This window comes from Convolutriloba macropyga, chromosome 2 (genome assembly GCF_964194025.1).
Source record: "Convolutriloba macropyga chromosome 2, txConMacr16.3, whole genome shotgun sequence".
NCBI classification, from domain to species: Eukaryota; Metazoa; Xenacoelomorpha; order Acoela; family Convolutidae; genus Convolutriloba; species Convolutriloba macropyga.
The window spans coordinates 35192217-35209716 of record NC_134469.1 but is presented as its reverse complement, the minus strand read 5'-3'; the positions used below and the strand labels follow the sequence as shown (position 1 = coordinate 35209716).

The following is a 17500-nucleotide window of genomic DNA, read 5'->3' as shown; positions in this document are numbered from 1 at the left end:
TTATTAGTGTAGAACTAAAAGCAGACAAAAATATTCTTTTCAGAACGCTCAAATGTTTAGCATAAAATTATTCTAAACTCTTCGAAAATAACCAATTTCCCCCAATTTACTACTTCTAGAACATTGGAGACGTGAAAAAACCGGGTTCAGGAAATTGTCACCATATCAAATCATTTTTTATTTGAAAAGTAATGTTGAAAATTCTCTGTTTTCTTTTTATTTCTACTCATTATATTGTCAGAGCATATCGTTTAAACTCCATTATAATGCAATACAGAAGATTTTGAGAGTTAGTTTGTTTATGGATCGCCAGATTCAAAAATTAGCAGAAATTCATTTGAAAAGTAAGAGCATTCTTTTAACTTCTCTGTATATTGAAACTTTGCTCGTCGAACTGATCTATACAAGTCTATGAGCGTTTCTGCAATTCAAAAAACAAAAATGATTATCACTTAAGACAGATATATTTTTGTAAAAGAATTAAAGGTAATTTTCTTTTTTATTCCTCAGGTCACAAATTTTTTTTCTAATCTTTGCCAGTTCCTTGGAAACAGTCCTGCTTAAAGCGAAAGTGCCCAAGAGTTGAATAGACTGTTAACCAGAGTTTCTAAAGTGGGCCTTTAAGGACAGCTTTCAACGTTCCTCTACTTTTTAGACACAGTTAGAAGCAATGTGCAAAATCTGTCAGAAATAGAAAAAATAGAAAACTTACAAAATGTTTGCCATAAATCGTGGCCCCAAATATATACAGAATCAAATATCTGTTTCCTAAATCTTGCTAGTAACACATCTGCGAGATCTTAAATTCGAGCAGGCCAATTATAAGCGCAAAACAACAAAAAAGCAAAAAAAAATTCGAAAAACCTCAAAACCTCATTTTCAACTTAGTGCCAGTTTGGCGATTATCGAATTATGGAAATAATCAAAAATTGAAAATTTACTTAATGGTTGAGACAAATTGCCGCTTCGATTAAGTCCTAAACCAGAACTCTGGGTTTGTAAATCTCGTTGATAACTTATCTGTTATTTTTTTTTGAAAATTTAGAAAAACTTGAAGCAGTTACCTTTCAAAGTTTAGCGTCAAAATTGCGTTCAGCAACGCAAACGCCTCAACAAGTCCAAGTGTAGTTTTTCCTGAATAAAAAAACAAAAACGACTTATATGAACAGTAACCAAACTTTAGTGATGACCAATTGTCAAACAAAATCATAAAAATATTTTTTGTTTATGTGTGTGTGGTATGCATGCGTATGTGTTTTTTTTTGTTTTCCTGTGTCTGTGTCTTTCAAATTGTACCTAATTTATCTTTCGTCAATGAGTTGAAGGATTTTTGTTTTTGTCTGCGAAAAAGAATACATATTTTTTTTTTGGTTCAAACGGTGCAAGTAAATTTTTTAATATAAGATGCTTTCGGATATTTTCTAACGGTTTCTCCGACAGAATTCAAAAGTTGTAGTTGTATTTTTAGTAGTGTGAATATTCTGTGCTACGCGCAGACTCGAACGAGCCGTCGCTTTGATGCTCGTATTGTCCGCCACATTTTGGGAGTTTTGAACGATGGTTTCTGAGTCCGATTATGATCCAAATATTCCAAACCAAGCCTAAAACCGATGATACGACGAAGGAGAAGGCTCCCTAAACCTCGTTTGTCGATGTTCGGTCTACTGGACTAGGACAATACCTAATACTAAAAAAAATCTGTTGTAAGCCAAAGGGCAGATCACATGCAGTCAAAAAAGTTAAAAAACTGATCCAAAAACTGTAGAGAATAGTTGTCATACCGCGTCTTCAGTGGACTCTCCGTCCTTGGTAACAATCTCGACTATCTCGTACTCGTGTGCTGGGTCTCCCCTGAATCTGCCCCTGACCTTGGAGGCTGTCTCCATCAACTTCTCTGTCACTTCTATCGTCAGATTACTCCACTCCATACAATTCAAGCTGCAATACCAATTCATATTTTTTGCCCACCAGTAATGCGTAATTTTAAAAAATGTATTGCAGCAAAGAGCGCAGAAAACACTTGTTGCTTGTTCCTGCAGCTATCGTTATGATTACTTAGGGAGGAGATAAGGGTAAAGCAACGAGAAAACTCATACCACTATTGGTCGTTTTTAAGAATAATTTAACCGAAAATTTTGAAAAGATGAGCTAATTATCATTACCATCTAATCAAAAGAGGCTTTTTGGCAAAGTATATGTAATAGTACTGGTTTGTTTTCTCAAAACATGTTAAACGATAGTACCGGGTAAGCCCGGTTGGAAAGTAGTGACATTAAGCATTATTTTGTTCGAAAACCTCAGAACTGCAACTATTCGTAACTAATGTCCAAGATTGGACAATTTTAGTAGTGTGAAAATCTGTTACAAAGCACTTCACTTTAATCCGCTGCAACAATGTACAATTTGAAGCAATACTTTGTCATTCAAAACAGTAGCCGGCATTAAAAAAGAACAATTACAGAGCCAGAGCGATGCTAACGTCATTGTCAAATGCGTTTGAAAAACTGGTGAATAAACATTTTATGCAATTACTCCAGCCCCAGTCGAAAAATAATGGATAATTTATAAATATTTATAAATTTTTTGAAAATAATGGATAATTTACAAAGATTTATAAATTGTTAGATTATAATTGGTAGATTATATATTACAAATTTTTCATCGAACGGTTTTCAGTGTTTTCTATAAGTTTTCTTTAACTCACGCAAAGGCCTTTTGCATTTCACTTGTATCTGAAGCCATTCGAAAAATTTTTAAAAATTTTGAAAATAATGCATAATTTATAAATCTTTACAAATTTCTTATAATACTGATTATGATGATCATGCTGATCCTACTGATCATATTGATCCTACTGATCATGCTGATCCTACTGACACTACTGACACAACTGATACTACTGATACTACTAATACTACTGATACTACTGATTCTACTGATTCTACTGATTCTACTGATTCTACTGATTCTGCTGATTCTACTGATTCTACTGATACTACTGATACTACTGATTTTACTGATTCTACTGACAGTGCTGATACTGCTGATACTGCTGATACTGCTGATACTACTGATACTGCTGATACTGAGGATACTACTGATACTGTTGAGACTGCTGATACCACTGATTCTACTGACACTACTGACACTACTGATACTACTGATACTACTTATACTACTGATACTACTGATTCTACTGATTCTACTGATTCTACTGATTCTGCTGATTCTATTGATTCTACTGATACTACTGATACTACTGATTTTACTTATTTTACTGATACTACTGATACTGTTGATACTGCTGATACTGCTGATACTACTGATACTGCTGATACTGCTGATACTACTGATACTGTTGATACTGCTGATACAACTGATTCTACTGATACTACTGATACTGCTGATTTAAACAGAAAAATCTTGACTGGGTGGGATATTTTAGTTTGGAGCACTTTTTTGCATTTTTTTTTTCAAAAAAGATCTAGGTTTTTTGCCTAGGTGTGCTTGTTGCTTGATTCCCGAAATTGTGTGCTTTCACGAATGAATTTTCGGTTTTATTTTGCAATTCTTGGTTTTCATTTCAGTTTTATATTTGAAATTCTTCCTTTCATTTTTAACTTTAGTTTTCTTGCAATCAGTACTTTTTAGAGCCGAGTTTAGCGCAGATTGCTTTTTTTGCGGGACAACAGTTTTTTTTCGAATTTATAAATTAATCCAAAATTTTATAAATGTTTTATAAACTAATCCAGAAGTTTACAAATAATTTATAAAATAATCCAAAGATTTATAAATAATTTATAAAATAATGCAAAAATTGCGAAAAAAGTTATTAATATTTATAAAAATGATGCATCTTTTTTGCAAATTTTTATAAACTAATTTATAAATTTTTATAAATTATCCATTATTTTTTGACTGGGGAGAGTCAAGTATTTAAATTCATGTTATGATTAGTATTATTGTCGCTCTGGCCAATGACCCAGTTTCCTATATATTATGACAAACTGCACCCTCAGTTGGAGGAAAGAAACAAATCGATCACAGCTTTTTAGATACAGACCGAACGGATGACACAATCAATTTTAGTATCGTTATCCAAAAACTCGTACCAAACAGAGGGACACCAAATAGTATTTTTGTCAAACGCGATTGAATTGTCCACAAGAAAAAATTAGAAAACCCATTCTGACCTGGATAATAACTATTGAGCTAAAAAATGGCAGATTCAAAAGGTAAACGCACCGAAGATCATAGTTTTTTCGCAATATTTTTCGATGATTTAATGCTCTAAAAGCTGGACCACTTCAATGGATTTTGCCTTTCAAAACAAATATTCTGTCCCTCAACGCTCTGATCTGGTTCAAAATTTTGGTGTCATAATGAATTAAGATCACAGCGCTTAGAAAAAAAACCTGCGGCGTTAAATGCGCATAAAACGAATGGAAAATTTTTGATTCCGAATACATCCAGCTTAGCAGGGTGTATTACCAGCTGGAAATATTGTTGTTCAAATGAATTTCAATATTTCAATCCAAACGCAAACTGTTAGTGTAGGCCAGTGAGACAAAACAGAGGCGAAACAGAGGCAAAAATGGAGGTCTCATTTTTGAAAAAAAAATCTCTCTTGGTAATCACTACTGTCCAATCCAACGAGCCAAGAGTAAACTGGTAATAAAACTCAGAATCCTCCCTTACGGGGGCAACAGATGTTGAAATTTATGTTTTTCTCTTAATTCGTTTTTATTATAATATGAGTTTTTATTGCTGTTCTTTTTGTTGCCTTCTATCCGAAATGATCATTAAAGTCAAAACAAGGAGGCTCGGTAATGTGCGTACGCACATAATGTTCCGACCACACTCATCCACATTCCTGACTTATTTGTCTACCAAATGATGAAGAGATAAACAACTTTCAGCAACATACACATCCTTCAAAAAACAACCAATGGACTGCAATAATGCCACGTTAGAGGGCCGATGAAAGTTGTTAATAATAGGACTAATAGTAAGGACAGTAATAAAAATCAAACAACAAACATTATTTACGCCCAAAACTCGATGTCAGTAATAAAAAAGTCATAACAAAATCAAATTCGCATCAGGAAAATCCTATGCAAAACATTTTAACCCATACTTCATTAGAAAATATATGTGACCTGTCTTTTATGCGAATGGTTAACAGCTCGACAAAAAAGCGAAGAAGCTCAAATATACGTTTCTATTTTTGAAAACAATTAATTTCACAGTTTTTAGTGTCATTAGATATCACTAAAATATCCAATTATATCTCCATTGGAAGCAATTGAGACATGTCATTATCAAATGTTCAATTGCGCAAAATTTCAAAGCCAATGAGATCAACGGTTATTAATACAAAATAAAAAGAAAAAATCCTTTAAAATGTACAAACATATAAAAGATCTCAACTATTTTATGAAATTTTGTAGTAACATTAGGTAACAAAGTGGAGAAGCAAATCTTTGAAGCTAATACTATTATAGAAATTATATTATAACTCACCGGAAGCGGGTTTTGACCTATGCTTGACTGAGCTATACTTGACCTATGCTTGACTGAGCTATAAATCGACCTAAAAAATGATGACGCTCAAAAACGCAAAAATGTTTTTGAAAATATAGATTTTCAAGAGTCATAAGAAATTTAAGTTTTCAACAAAAAGCAATGGATTAGGTTGAAGCATCTCACGAAGCCAATTAGTCCTGGTAATAATGAGCCAAAATCACAACCCCCACAAAACAACAAATACATACAGAAGCCAAAACATCAAAAAAATTTTATCACATTGTAAAAGGCTCTATAAGCATGAGACAAAAACCTGCAAGTATTGTAAATTATCACTTTCTACTCATAACATCAATTAATCTTCCTTATCAAAGGACTACGTAACCATGATATCGAAAAGAAACCCAAAATTTTAACAGTATAGAGATCTCGAAAACTTTGTTGAAAGTAAATGGTCAAGGCAATCTTTCACAACGTATAACAAAACCCAAATCAACAAAAATAATTGAGACTTCCAATAATGAGATTGAGTAACATGACGACGAAAATGAAAGCAAAAAAGAAACAGTTTAAAAAAAACTTTAATTTTAATTTGAAAGTCATTAAAACAAACAGCTATAAACTGAAATCCTTAACTGCGCTTTCCGTTATACGTTCTGGGGAAGCATTTGAGCCCAATCATTATCAGGAATATGGCCTATATCAACCAAAAGAAAGACAAACATAGGCAAAAACAAAAAACATCCACAAACATTTGCAAGATAATTGTGTCTCTGAAAGCATAAACTATTCATTGAAAAAAGTTTTCACATTCATATACGCCTTTTTCCAACGCTGTGCATTTTACATACTATGTTTTTTTCAACTGGTCTTGCCAATATTGCGATTATTTGACAGGGACGCGAAATGAACTTGTAAAATATGCAATTATATATATTTAAATTCACAAAAATTTAAGCCTCGATAAGTCCCTATAGAAAGCAAAACTTGCAAAAATTTTTTAAATTCCATATTATACGCTGGAGTGGCTTTCTAATGATACCACTCACAAACCTCTACGATAATTTTATCGATCGGTCAAAATTGTCTGGACAAAAAAAACACAGTTGAGTATATAGTTCTTTCCCCACTAAATTGGGTCGGAACAAATAGTGTTTGCAACTTCTGTTGGCAATTACTTATGATTCAGTTGAGATGCCAATTATTCGCAGGAGATTATTCATGTATAAGTGCTAAGCAGCAAATAATAAACTATGAAGGCTTTAACCAATTAATCATGAGTTATTTTTTCAGTTCTGCCGAAGATTTTGTAAAGTACAAATCGCAATAATGATTGTTAAAGAACTTCATTTTGTATTGTACTTGTTCTCAGATTTCAACTTTTTGATTTGCTACCAAAATTATTGAGAACAGTTGGTTGAAATTATTGAGTAAAAATTGCAGACAGTTACTCGACTTTCTCAAAAATCTCAAGCGGGGGTCCCCAGGGATCAATATTTGCTGTGTTTTTGTTCTCCGTGTACATAAATGACCTACCTGATCAACTTAATAATAAAACTTTCCTTTATGCCGATGATACGAAAATAATAGGACAGATTTCAGAACGTGAAGAACTTCAGTTTGATATAAATAGAGCTATCGAATGGTCTGGTTCAAACAAACTAAATTTCAATTTTGACAAATTCAGCATTCTCGAGTTCTCATACAAAAATACATATAATTCGTCTACAGAGTTATTTGCAAAAGGAATTGCCATCAAAAATGAAAAACAAATTAAAGATCTCGGATTAATTTTTACGGCCAGCATGACTTGGAATTGTCACCTCGAAAAGGCGGTAAAGAAAGGTTTTCAAAAACTGAATCATTTAAGAAGAGTTATACCCCGAACCACAAAAGAAACTGTCAAATGCACGTTGGTGAAAACATATATATTCTCTGCGGTCTTTTATGCGTCAAATGTCTGGAACCCAGGACCACAGTATCTTCAACGCTTGGAAAGACTGCAGAGATCATGTTTAAAATGGATAACTTGCCGTTCTGTTCTGGGTGACAAAGAATACGTTGAGAGCCTAATTCAAAATCGCCTATTGCCAGTCAGTTACTTTCTAGTTCTTAACGACCTAATTCTGCTTAACAGGATTTTATTGGGCTTTACTTCGATGAATGCGTCAGACCACTGGTCAATAACTTTTCGTTGTCCAAAGACCAGATCAAGTGAAAAGTTTTTTATTGAAGCGAGAAAAACATTTCGGAAACGTTCTGAAGATAATTACTTTAATAGAATAGCCCGATTCAATAATTCTTTGTCTCAACTTAACAGTTTTGCTAACTATTCACCACACAAAAATCCATGTCAGTTTCGAAGAGAAGTGAAGAACTTTTTGGAAGGGGAGGCATTGAAAAGATTCAAATATAAAAGTTACCCTTCAGGATGGAAAGTTTTCGAGAAAATTTAATTATTGAAACTTGATTTCTCCCCTAATCTGGGGACTACCAAGCTGGTTGTAACCATGTTTGGCTGAATTCAATATTATTATTATTATTATTATTATTATTATTATTATTATTATTATTATTATTATTATTATTATTATTATTATTATTATTATTATTATTATTATTATTATTATTATTATTATTATTATTAATAATAATAATATTATTATTACACGCAAACCGATTTTCGAAAAATTGTGTATACAGACTCAATTTTATCGGGTATTTTCTGGACACAATTTCAAAGAAAAGTGTGGTAGGAGTGTGTGGAAACGAATGGAACTAGGCTATTTCAGTTCATATTTGCTTAAAACTACTCATTTCCCACGGCTACGGTATAATTACCGAAATAAAATAAAACCCAGTTGTAGAATAATTTCAGAAGTTACCCTTTCTCTTGTAACTGTGAAATAAGAAGACTAATAGTGGTTTTAAAACTGAACCCCGGGCCGAGACATCAACGCTAAAACGCAAAATTATGCATGATTGACGGTGAATGCGTTGTATTTATGTAACATCTAGACTTGAGTTGTTGAAAGACAGTATTGTCTTTACTAAGCGTAGACCATGCCTAATTTTGTTTTTCTAAGAGCAAATCTTTGTGTTGAATTTAGCGTTGGTCTGAAATAAGTGTTCGTTTCTAATCGGAAGCCTTGCAGAATTTTACGTTGATTAAAAGTTGACCTCGGATATTTTTTCTCTTCTAAGCGCAGATTTGTTTGCATAATCTTGCTTTGAATTTAACGTTGATTTTAGATATTTTTGCGTTTCTAAGCGTAGATCTTACACATTTTTGCGTTGAACTTAAGGTTCACGTCTAATATTTATGCGTTTCTAAGCAAGGATCTGACTGCTGGCGCCACTTCGAAACAGCAGGAAGACCATCAGATAGCAAGAAGTAGTATTTGAAAGAGAAAAAAGAACTTAGAAATTGGGAAAACTCAACAATGACTAAAATTCATATTTTTGGCATCAGGCTAACGCACTCGATTGCATCATAACAACGGAATTAAGGCCTTCAGTATTACGTATGTATCGTCCTTCCTTATGTCAGCAAAACAAATTAGTGCAGTATCTTGGCAGTACTTAATATGTAAATATTGACATAAATTACAATACTTTCTTAACAAATCAAGGACGAGTAACAAACAATGATTTCGTAAAATATATTCACCAGACTTTTTACTTGATCAAATTGTTTCAATATTGCAACAATAGTTGATTCAGAACCATTAGAAACAGCTTTCAACAGCATTTGGCTCTCAATTTGACTATATTTTGATTCTTAATTTTGATTTTTAATTTTTCCCCTGTTAAATTTTGCGAGATCTTAAAAAAGGCAAACTTTCACAGCTTTCATACAAGAATTTAGCAACATTACTATCACTGCCTGAAGCCTATCAAAATTCAGTAGGAGATTGAACATATATTATTACGTAGTATGTTCTCAACTTCAATCGAAGTTAATATAACAAACTCTTAAGCGAACGAACAACTAAAACGCTCGACGAGGTTTTTACTCCATTGCAACTAGAGAAGTTGCAGGCAGCAAAAAATGAGAACCAGGTTCTGAATATTGGGTCCCCAGAGATTGTTGAACAGCTAAAACAATTGGTCTGTCGATGTAGACAACAGCAAAACGACCCGGTCATCAGCAACGACCCGGAAATCAACAACAAGGACATCAACAGCATCACAAAAAGCAACGAATCTTCAAAGAATTTTTGCGGACAAATGCAAACACTCAGACGAAAAAACACAGACACTGGTTTTCACCGCGGTGGCAAGAAGTTAGTTAAAGACTAATTGTAGATACGCCTTGAGCGCTACATTCAGGCACCTATATATGGGTGAGAGCAAAGCGTATCCATTACTGTTAACACCACCTTGTTCAAGCTATTGACCAAGCCATGCCGTCTGCAACCATCAACAGAAAATATAATGATTATTGTAAACATAAACTGAAACATTGTTGGAAAAATTGGGACGAAATCGCAGAAGGCCTTGCACTCAACAACAGTACAGAAAGAGCTGAAACTGTGCACATTTCCAACTCCAGTAGCTCCAGTTATCATTCAAGGATTAGTAGAGGTAAGACAAATTGTGAGAGCCTGAAAGACTTTAATTGTAGCTGAGCGAAAGTCAGCCTGCAAAACTTATAAAACCAGCGTGATTACCAGATCAAAATCAGGGTAAAATTAGTTTAACAAAAGGGACCTGAAGAGGATTGAAAATTGCCTTTTTAAAGAAAGAGCTGCAAAAGCTACAAAATTAATTAATCTTCCGTCATAGTAAGACGCAAGATTTGGAGACTCAACTTGAACAAAAAGTTGTTACTAAAGAAGACAGAGTGCTTTTAAAAGGACAACGAAAAAGCTAGAGAGAGTTATGAGAAAATTTCTGCAAGCAGAACGGACAACAGAAAGGTCAGAGTGTCTACGCAACAGTCAACTCCCAAAAACAACAGATTTTCAGAGGAAAAGAGATCAAAATTGAAGAGGAGGGCTTCATTGACTCAACAGGTAATCAACCACATAAACAAATTGACCTCAATATATTGAATCTGAAAGATAATCAAATGTGAAGTCGTCAGAAGGAGTGCATAGACTGCAAACAGTGGAGGAATTAGTCCTTCACACCAACAAAATATACCGGCCTTTCGTCACCACAATTATTCCATGTCAATTGCCAGTCTTGGCAAATTTGTTAATTTTTGACGAGACTGTCACAGAAAACTGGCCAGCCAAGATACCGCACAAGAAACACCAAAGAGCAGTAAATATCAAAGTAGAATAAGCATCGGGCAAAGATTCATGTTCATATAGAGCGACACGAGTCATCGGATGGCGTGGAAACCCGATAAACACCATCAACGACAACGGCACAAACTGCTTTTGAGCAGCTGACGAGTTAAAAGCATTAATGAAAGAATGGGAAAAAACTAAGATTTTAAAATACTTAGCTCAGAAAAAGGACGTCTGTCAGTTCAACCCTACCGGACCCCCACATTTTGATGTATTCTGAGGAAAGTCTGGTTGAAAAATACAAACACTTCATGAATCCACTCTTAGACAACCGAAGCCTCACCAAAGAAATACACAGTAAAGCGAGTTGTCTTGTTGAGCAAACTGTCAACGTAAGATCCCTGACAGCAGATGATGAACGTGAACACCTAATAGCAATCACGCGAAATCACTTCTTCCTGGGAAGGGAAACTGCACGTGCGGCGTTCATGTCAACCAGTGAGCGGTAAAAAGACCTAAGAAAATCCTTCAAAACGGCTCAGACATATGCCGACTTGATAAGGACAAGATGGACTCAAAAATATTTTCTGCAGCCACTTAAGGAAGTGGTTAAATGATTACGATGTAGCTGGACTAGTGGATGACATGGTGAAACGCTGGTTTCACAATCTTGTGCAAATAATGAGAGTTTTTAGTGGTATTGAATGTTCTTGAGTCAGCAAGAGTCAAGATTGTACATAGAGAGCTAAACCAGCTAGTCATAACGTTAATTCCAGTATTCTGAAAGAGTGTTTCCGAGATCAAAAAAGAGCCGACCCTGCTTGCAAAGCTTCTACACGACAGCAAGATCCATCAGATAGCCAATAATAACTTCTAAAACTGAAAAATTTAGAAATAGAGAAAACTGAATGGTGCAAAAGTGCGTTTTTTCATATAATTTGAAATTGATTGAAGATAGTTTTGCCTTTCTAATTAGCGATTGAACAATTTTTAATTACTTAAACCGTCCTACCAAAATCATAAGTGGTTATGAAAGAACACAGGCGGGAAACAAGCAGCTTTTCTTTCTCAAAATTGTTCATTACGCAAACGACAACAGAAAATGTTTTTCACAGGTCAAATATTTTTTAGATCCAAACAATCGTGGTTTAGTAGAAATTTAAAAAAGTTTTACGTGTGCTTTAGGCTTACAACCTCGAAAGGAATGCAAAAAAGCTACATTTCGACACTAAAATTATGTAGTTTCAAAGCTGATAAACTACTGAATTACGGATATCTACTCTCAGATAGGGACAATTATGTAAGATCTAAGCCTAGGAACTCAAAGATAACGTAATTATACTCGTAAACAGTCAAAATAATGTTATATCTACGCTGATAAACGCCAAAACTATTTAAGATCAACTCTTAGAAACGCAGAGTTGTGCAACAGCGAAATTATGTATGATCAACATTTAGAAATGCAGAATTATGTAAGATCTACGCTTAGAAACCCCAAGAAACAAGAAGTAAGAGTTCAATTTATAAAGAGTTCATTATTTAAGAAAAATAAAATTTGTCGTAGAGGGGGGGGACAAGCGTTCAGTTGTCCGATTGTTGGGGTCTCTCAGACAGAGATCTACGCGTTGAAGCGGAAAATTATATAAGATGAACTCTATTTTCAACGCAAAATTATGTATGATAAGCGGTACCTAGCGTTGACAAGTTAAAAAGTTCAGCATTTTTTTCCTACCTTGTTTTGATGTGCGAATACAATTAACTGATTCAACGCATTCAACGCAAAATTTTATAAGAAAACTGTGGTGAATTTTCTGAAGTTTCATCACTAATACTGCTTATGTTGCATAATTTTCCCGATTTTCCTCGGTCCGGCCCAGAGCACTGTTCACAAGAACAATTGATATTTTTTGGTCTCAAGTAAATATTGAATTTCCGTATTCGTGGTAGTGTGGTAGTATGTCCATCTAATCTGAACAAAAAATTTGTTAAATGAACCTGTAGAGTGTTTTTCTGTTTTTGAGGAAATCATCAGTGACTCCTTGTATGATGAAGTAGTCGTCTTTGAATCCCAGGATCTTTCCCCAGAAGAATATCTTGCGGAAGTTGTTCTTCTGCTTGACTGAGGCTAAGGACACTTGCAGGGCTGTCTTCTGTTCTGTACTGAGTACGATTCCGCTGCTCCCTAGATAACTCACTTCCAAGTGCAGGTTTTCAGAGTCCATTATAGTTCGATAATCAAAACTAAATTACACAGCACAGGTATACCAAATGATATGTGGAAAAATTGATTATTTGAAAAAGAATGAGAACATTTAGATTAATTGGTTATAAGTGAAACATTAATAAAGAAACAAACTAAAAACCGAAGGAAGCGCTAATTTATCCAGCTGTGAATCATAATACTATTAGCAAGACCTTTACACAAGATTTGCCACAATTATGACGTCTCGACTCGACATCTTTCAATATAGTTTATCTATTAATTCATTACATTTCTAGATTCGAGCAGCGTTAAAGTCGGTTTCATTTGGCATTGACGAAAAATGATTCTTACTTCACTTCATCTCAAACGTCAATTTAAGTTTAACTATTCCTATCCCAACGCTCGACATCGGCTCACACACGGTAAAACAAGATTATGTAAACTTGGCTAAAAAAATCGATTTCCGCATGATTTTTTGGTTCAAAAAACACCTGTTGAAGCTCAAAGCGCAAAAATGAAGTTAACTTCAATTTGGGTATACCTTGTGCGGCGTAATATTAGATTTCAATAACTAAATTATTACTTTCTTCAATCTATAAATCAAGAACGAAAATTATATGAGATCGAAAAGCTCCAACAAATAATATGAAGATATGCAGCAGAAAAACGCGTGCTCTCTAAAACGTGCGTTTCAATCCTCTAAACACAGCAGTGCATTTACTATATGCTTAATGTGCAGACGAATTTATCGCACGTGTTCTAATGAAGCGTTTTATTTTGGATATTACAATTGCTTATCTTTCTTTAAACAGCTGAAAATAGTCAACTTACAATTTATCAATGAACTTGTACAATGTTTTTAGAGCGATTTTGCAAAGCTGCGTGTACCCACATTAGAAATGATACAATTACTTAAAATGTTAAAGGGGTTGATATAATAAATTAAAGACTATTAAATTGGATGTGTCCCGAAAATTATAGTTGAAGCCTGTACGATATATCAACGGTGAAACTACTTACTATAGCGGCCCGGGTCGAGGTGTCACCAATAAAAATCGCCAAAAATCTGAGATTTGCGATGAATTTGAGAAAAAAAGTGTAAGATTTGCGCTCTATGCGATGAATGCCGTGAAAAAAACTTTTAAGCGGAAATTACTTTTAGCGGTGAAATGTGGCGAGTTTTTGTAATTGCACCACTTACTCTAGTTGTGAAAGTACATAATTTTACCGCATTCACAGCATTTCACGGCAAAATTATGTACGAAATATGCGGTTAAAAAACTTTTCACCGCTTAGCTTACACATTTTTCCTATTTTTCCTCGACCCGGGAAGATGGTGTACACGAGACTGTGCGTTTGTCACAGAATGTTCAAACATACATCTCAATTCTGTTTCACTAACATTTTTTAGAAGCTCAAATGAAGTTTTTCTCGAGCAACCTCGAGTTTAACTTTTTTTAATGAACAATTGAGAAACCTTATTTTGATATAATTTTACAAAATGAAAAAGCGATTAAGAATTACTTTGCAACCCAAAACAAATCTTCACGAAAATATAAAGCTCAAAATGAGCGCAAGCTGAAAATTTTTGATTAACAAATGAAAAGAAACCCAAAATAAGAGTCAAAACTTTTTGATTTTTTGTGAAATTTTGTCTTATCGGCAGGAATTCTCTTCAAGTTATTTCTCGACAGAGCCCGGGTTGCTCGTCATACAAAACTCTTAGTAAACATACTAGATCATATATGATTCTTAGTAATCATACTAGGTCATATATCATTTGTATAAACTCTTGGTAGTCATACAAGGATCATATATGATTACCTAGAAATCATACGGTGATCATTAAAAAAATTTTAAATCCTAAAAACTGTATAATTTTCATTTTCCATCAAAGTTGAAAAAAATTTCTTGTAAATCATACAAGGTCATATATGACAAATAAAACATTGGCTGGTGCCACAAATTCTCGTATAATGTAGTCAGAGGACACATTGAATTATTGTATCGCATTCGCAATCCATATTTGATTCTTTGTGTGCGCTAAAAAATAACTTTGGAATTTGAACATATTCACAAACCGAATTTGAGGTTATATGCAAACAAAATTTCTATGTTTTCTTATAAATGAGCATTTATAGGTAATAACTGGTTTCAGAGAGTATTAAAATTGTAATTATCTGTTTGGAATTACTCTTTGACTTGGTCCCCAACTTTGCAAATTATATTGTACGTTAGGGTCAGTTAGCGGATCACAAAGTTACGCCTGTGAATCACACAGGTGATGCCTACCAAATAGATTTTAAAAAGTCATAAATGGATAAAGATTTATGAAAAATGGACGTATGATTCTTGGTAATCACACTAGGATCATACATGATTTCTTGGTAATCATACAAGGATCATGTATGATTTCTTAGTAGTCATACAAGGATTGTACAAAGAATTACGTCATGAATTGTATGATATCATATATAATCCTTGTATGACTACTAAGAAGTGGCAACCCCGGACGCTCTTTACGTAATCCATGATTTACACTCAGATGAACAAAGCTACTTTTTTGTACCACGTATAAGCCAGCTCAAGCTCCGACCTTAAGCTATGAAGATATATTATCAACCAAAAAGAAGCACAGAAAACCAGTGTTCTGTCCAAACAGCGAATGAAATGACTCAACCCTTCTGTTCGCAAACCTTATCTTGCTCAACTTTTGCTTCAATGAAATACTCAATTACAAAAATCGTGTCGACTTATTTTGGAATCACGAGTCGAAATAAATCGTTTTTGTGACTGTGTTTTTAGCCCTCAAAAAACTTTAGGGCTTTTTTAGCTCGCCAATTTTTTTTTACATAGTTGACAATAACTGAATGTACTTATTTAAATCGTCGTTGTCTTACTTTCTTACTTTATAATAATCCAGCTTGTGGTATATCAAGCTAACAAAGTTGCTACTTCAGCAGTGCTTTGGTGCAGCGGTAGCATGCCTGATCGCAGTACTGGAGATAGTTGCTTCGAGTCCTCTAATTCTTTAGCAGTATATGGAGTTAGCAGTTGGGTTGTTACACGTTTAAAAGTTTCAAAATTTCACATTTTTGTGTTGGCTAATGGAAAGAAAAACATAACAATTGAGTTGCCGACTTTCATAAAATCAACAAATATAGCAACACAGTCCAACTGCGACAACAAAATTAACCAATCAAGTCAATGAAATTCTTAAATTTCTGGGAATTAACCGACTCCTGTGTAAACTGGATTATTCTAATGGTTTTTAGTTTCGCTTTAAGTTGCTTCATTCAGTATAAATTAAGAGAAGCAAATAAGTAACGAAAAAAAAACATTGAAGATGGCAAAAGCAGACTGATAAAAAAACTTTCGTCAGACTTTCGCATAGAAAGACCATGCTTGGCCTATAAAACCTTCATAGCTCTATTGTTGAAATACTCTTTCTCGAGCTACGAGAAGACCATTTTAACCTCCAGTGCAAAAATCCGATTTTATTTTAACCGGCTTTGCAACCGTAAGGTGTCTTTTGATCATGAAAGGCTCCTATAACTTTGTGTTTGAGAATTCACTCAATAAAATTCTGCAGTATTTTGCTAGCTTTGAAAAGCAATGTAGATTTTCACCTGTAAAAGTGTCGTTTGTGTTGTAAAATATTACTTTTTTCGGAAATTTTGAGGCAACTGAACATTTCTAATTGACATAGAAGTATCAACTTGTGAAATGTTCCACTGATTTTATTTATAGCTAGGCCTGATAAAAACCACACAAAAAGAGCTCCCCTGTTAAAAAAGAAACAGTTTCTCTGACGAGTTCTGATGTGTAATCAGTGCTATTAACAAGTATAGTAATTTGAAGTCGACTTTACTGCTGTCGACACATATTATTACTGCCACTAGATAGTACTACTTTTCTACTAATACTGCTATTAAACACGTTTTAACCTCTACAAATTGGAAAGAAAACTGAACTTTTGAACATTTCCTTTCGTTGTTTAAACCAGTCGTCTTTTCATCCACCGTTTGCACAAAATGTATACTTTTCATCTTGTGTCAATATTAATCATAACCAGCTCAGCTGACAAGAGTTGAAAAATCGAATCTGAAAAATTGCAATCTTCTTAATGAGGTTATCCCAAACGTCACTGATTTCATTTTACATTATTCAACAAGCACCCGATAATTAGTATCTCAGTACGCTTATTTATTTTTTTATTTATTATTGGAGCTATAAGAAATTGTTCAACGTGATAAATGATTCTTCTAATTTCATGTCGATGTTGACCTTCAATACTTTAATTGTAAAAAGTTCTTGTGCAGTGTTTGTCAGTTAATCATTGGGAAGTACGTATCAATGTCCACAGCACCGCCCCTGGACCTTCCACTGCATCAAACTCAAGAGGGAGTGACTAGTGGTGACGTCACAACTCCTGCGCCCAATCACAATGAACATAAAACAGTCGCACTCTTGTTCATACTTCTATGGACAATAGGAACAATAACCTCCTTTGTTCCCTGTTTATTCTTAA

At 34.1% G+C, this 17500-nt stretch overlaps 1 protein-coding gene across 3 annotated transcripts in view; it reads right to left on the bottom strand.

Moving 5' to 3' along the window:
- Nucleotides 1-13704, bottom strand: part of LOC142358625 (radial spoke head protein 9 homolog) — a 77695-nt gene extending 63991 nt beyond the window's left edge. Inside the window, exons 1-3 of one of the 3 annotated variants that reach the window (XM_075410080.1) lie at nucleotides 13553-13704; nucleotides 12762-13007; nucleotides 1782-1938 (exon numbers count right to left, since the gene is read on the bottom strand). In XM_075410080.1, the coding sequence (XP_075266195.1) occupies nucleotides 1782-1938; nucleotides 12762-12988 (384 nt within the window). In that variant the 5' untranslated portion in view covers nucleotides 12989-13007; nucleotides 13553-13704. Of the gene's footprint in view, nucleotides 1-1781; nucleotides 1939-12761; nucleotides 13008-13510 lie in introns of all 3 variants that reach the window. The other 2 variants (XM_075410081.1, XM_075410079.1) reach the window with 2 other exon arrangements.
- Nucleotides 13705-17500: the final 3796 nt, after the last annotated feature.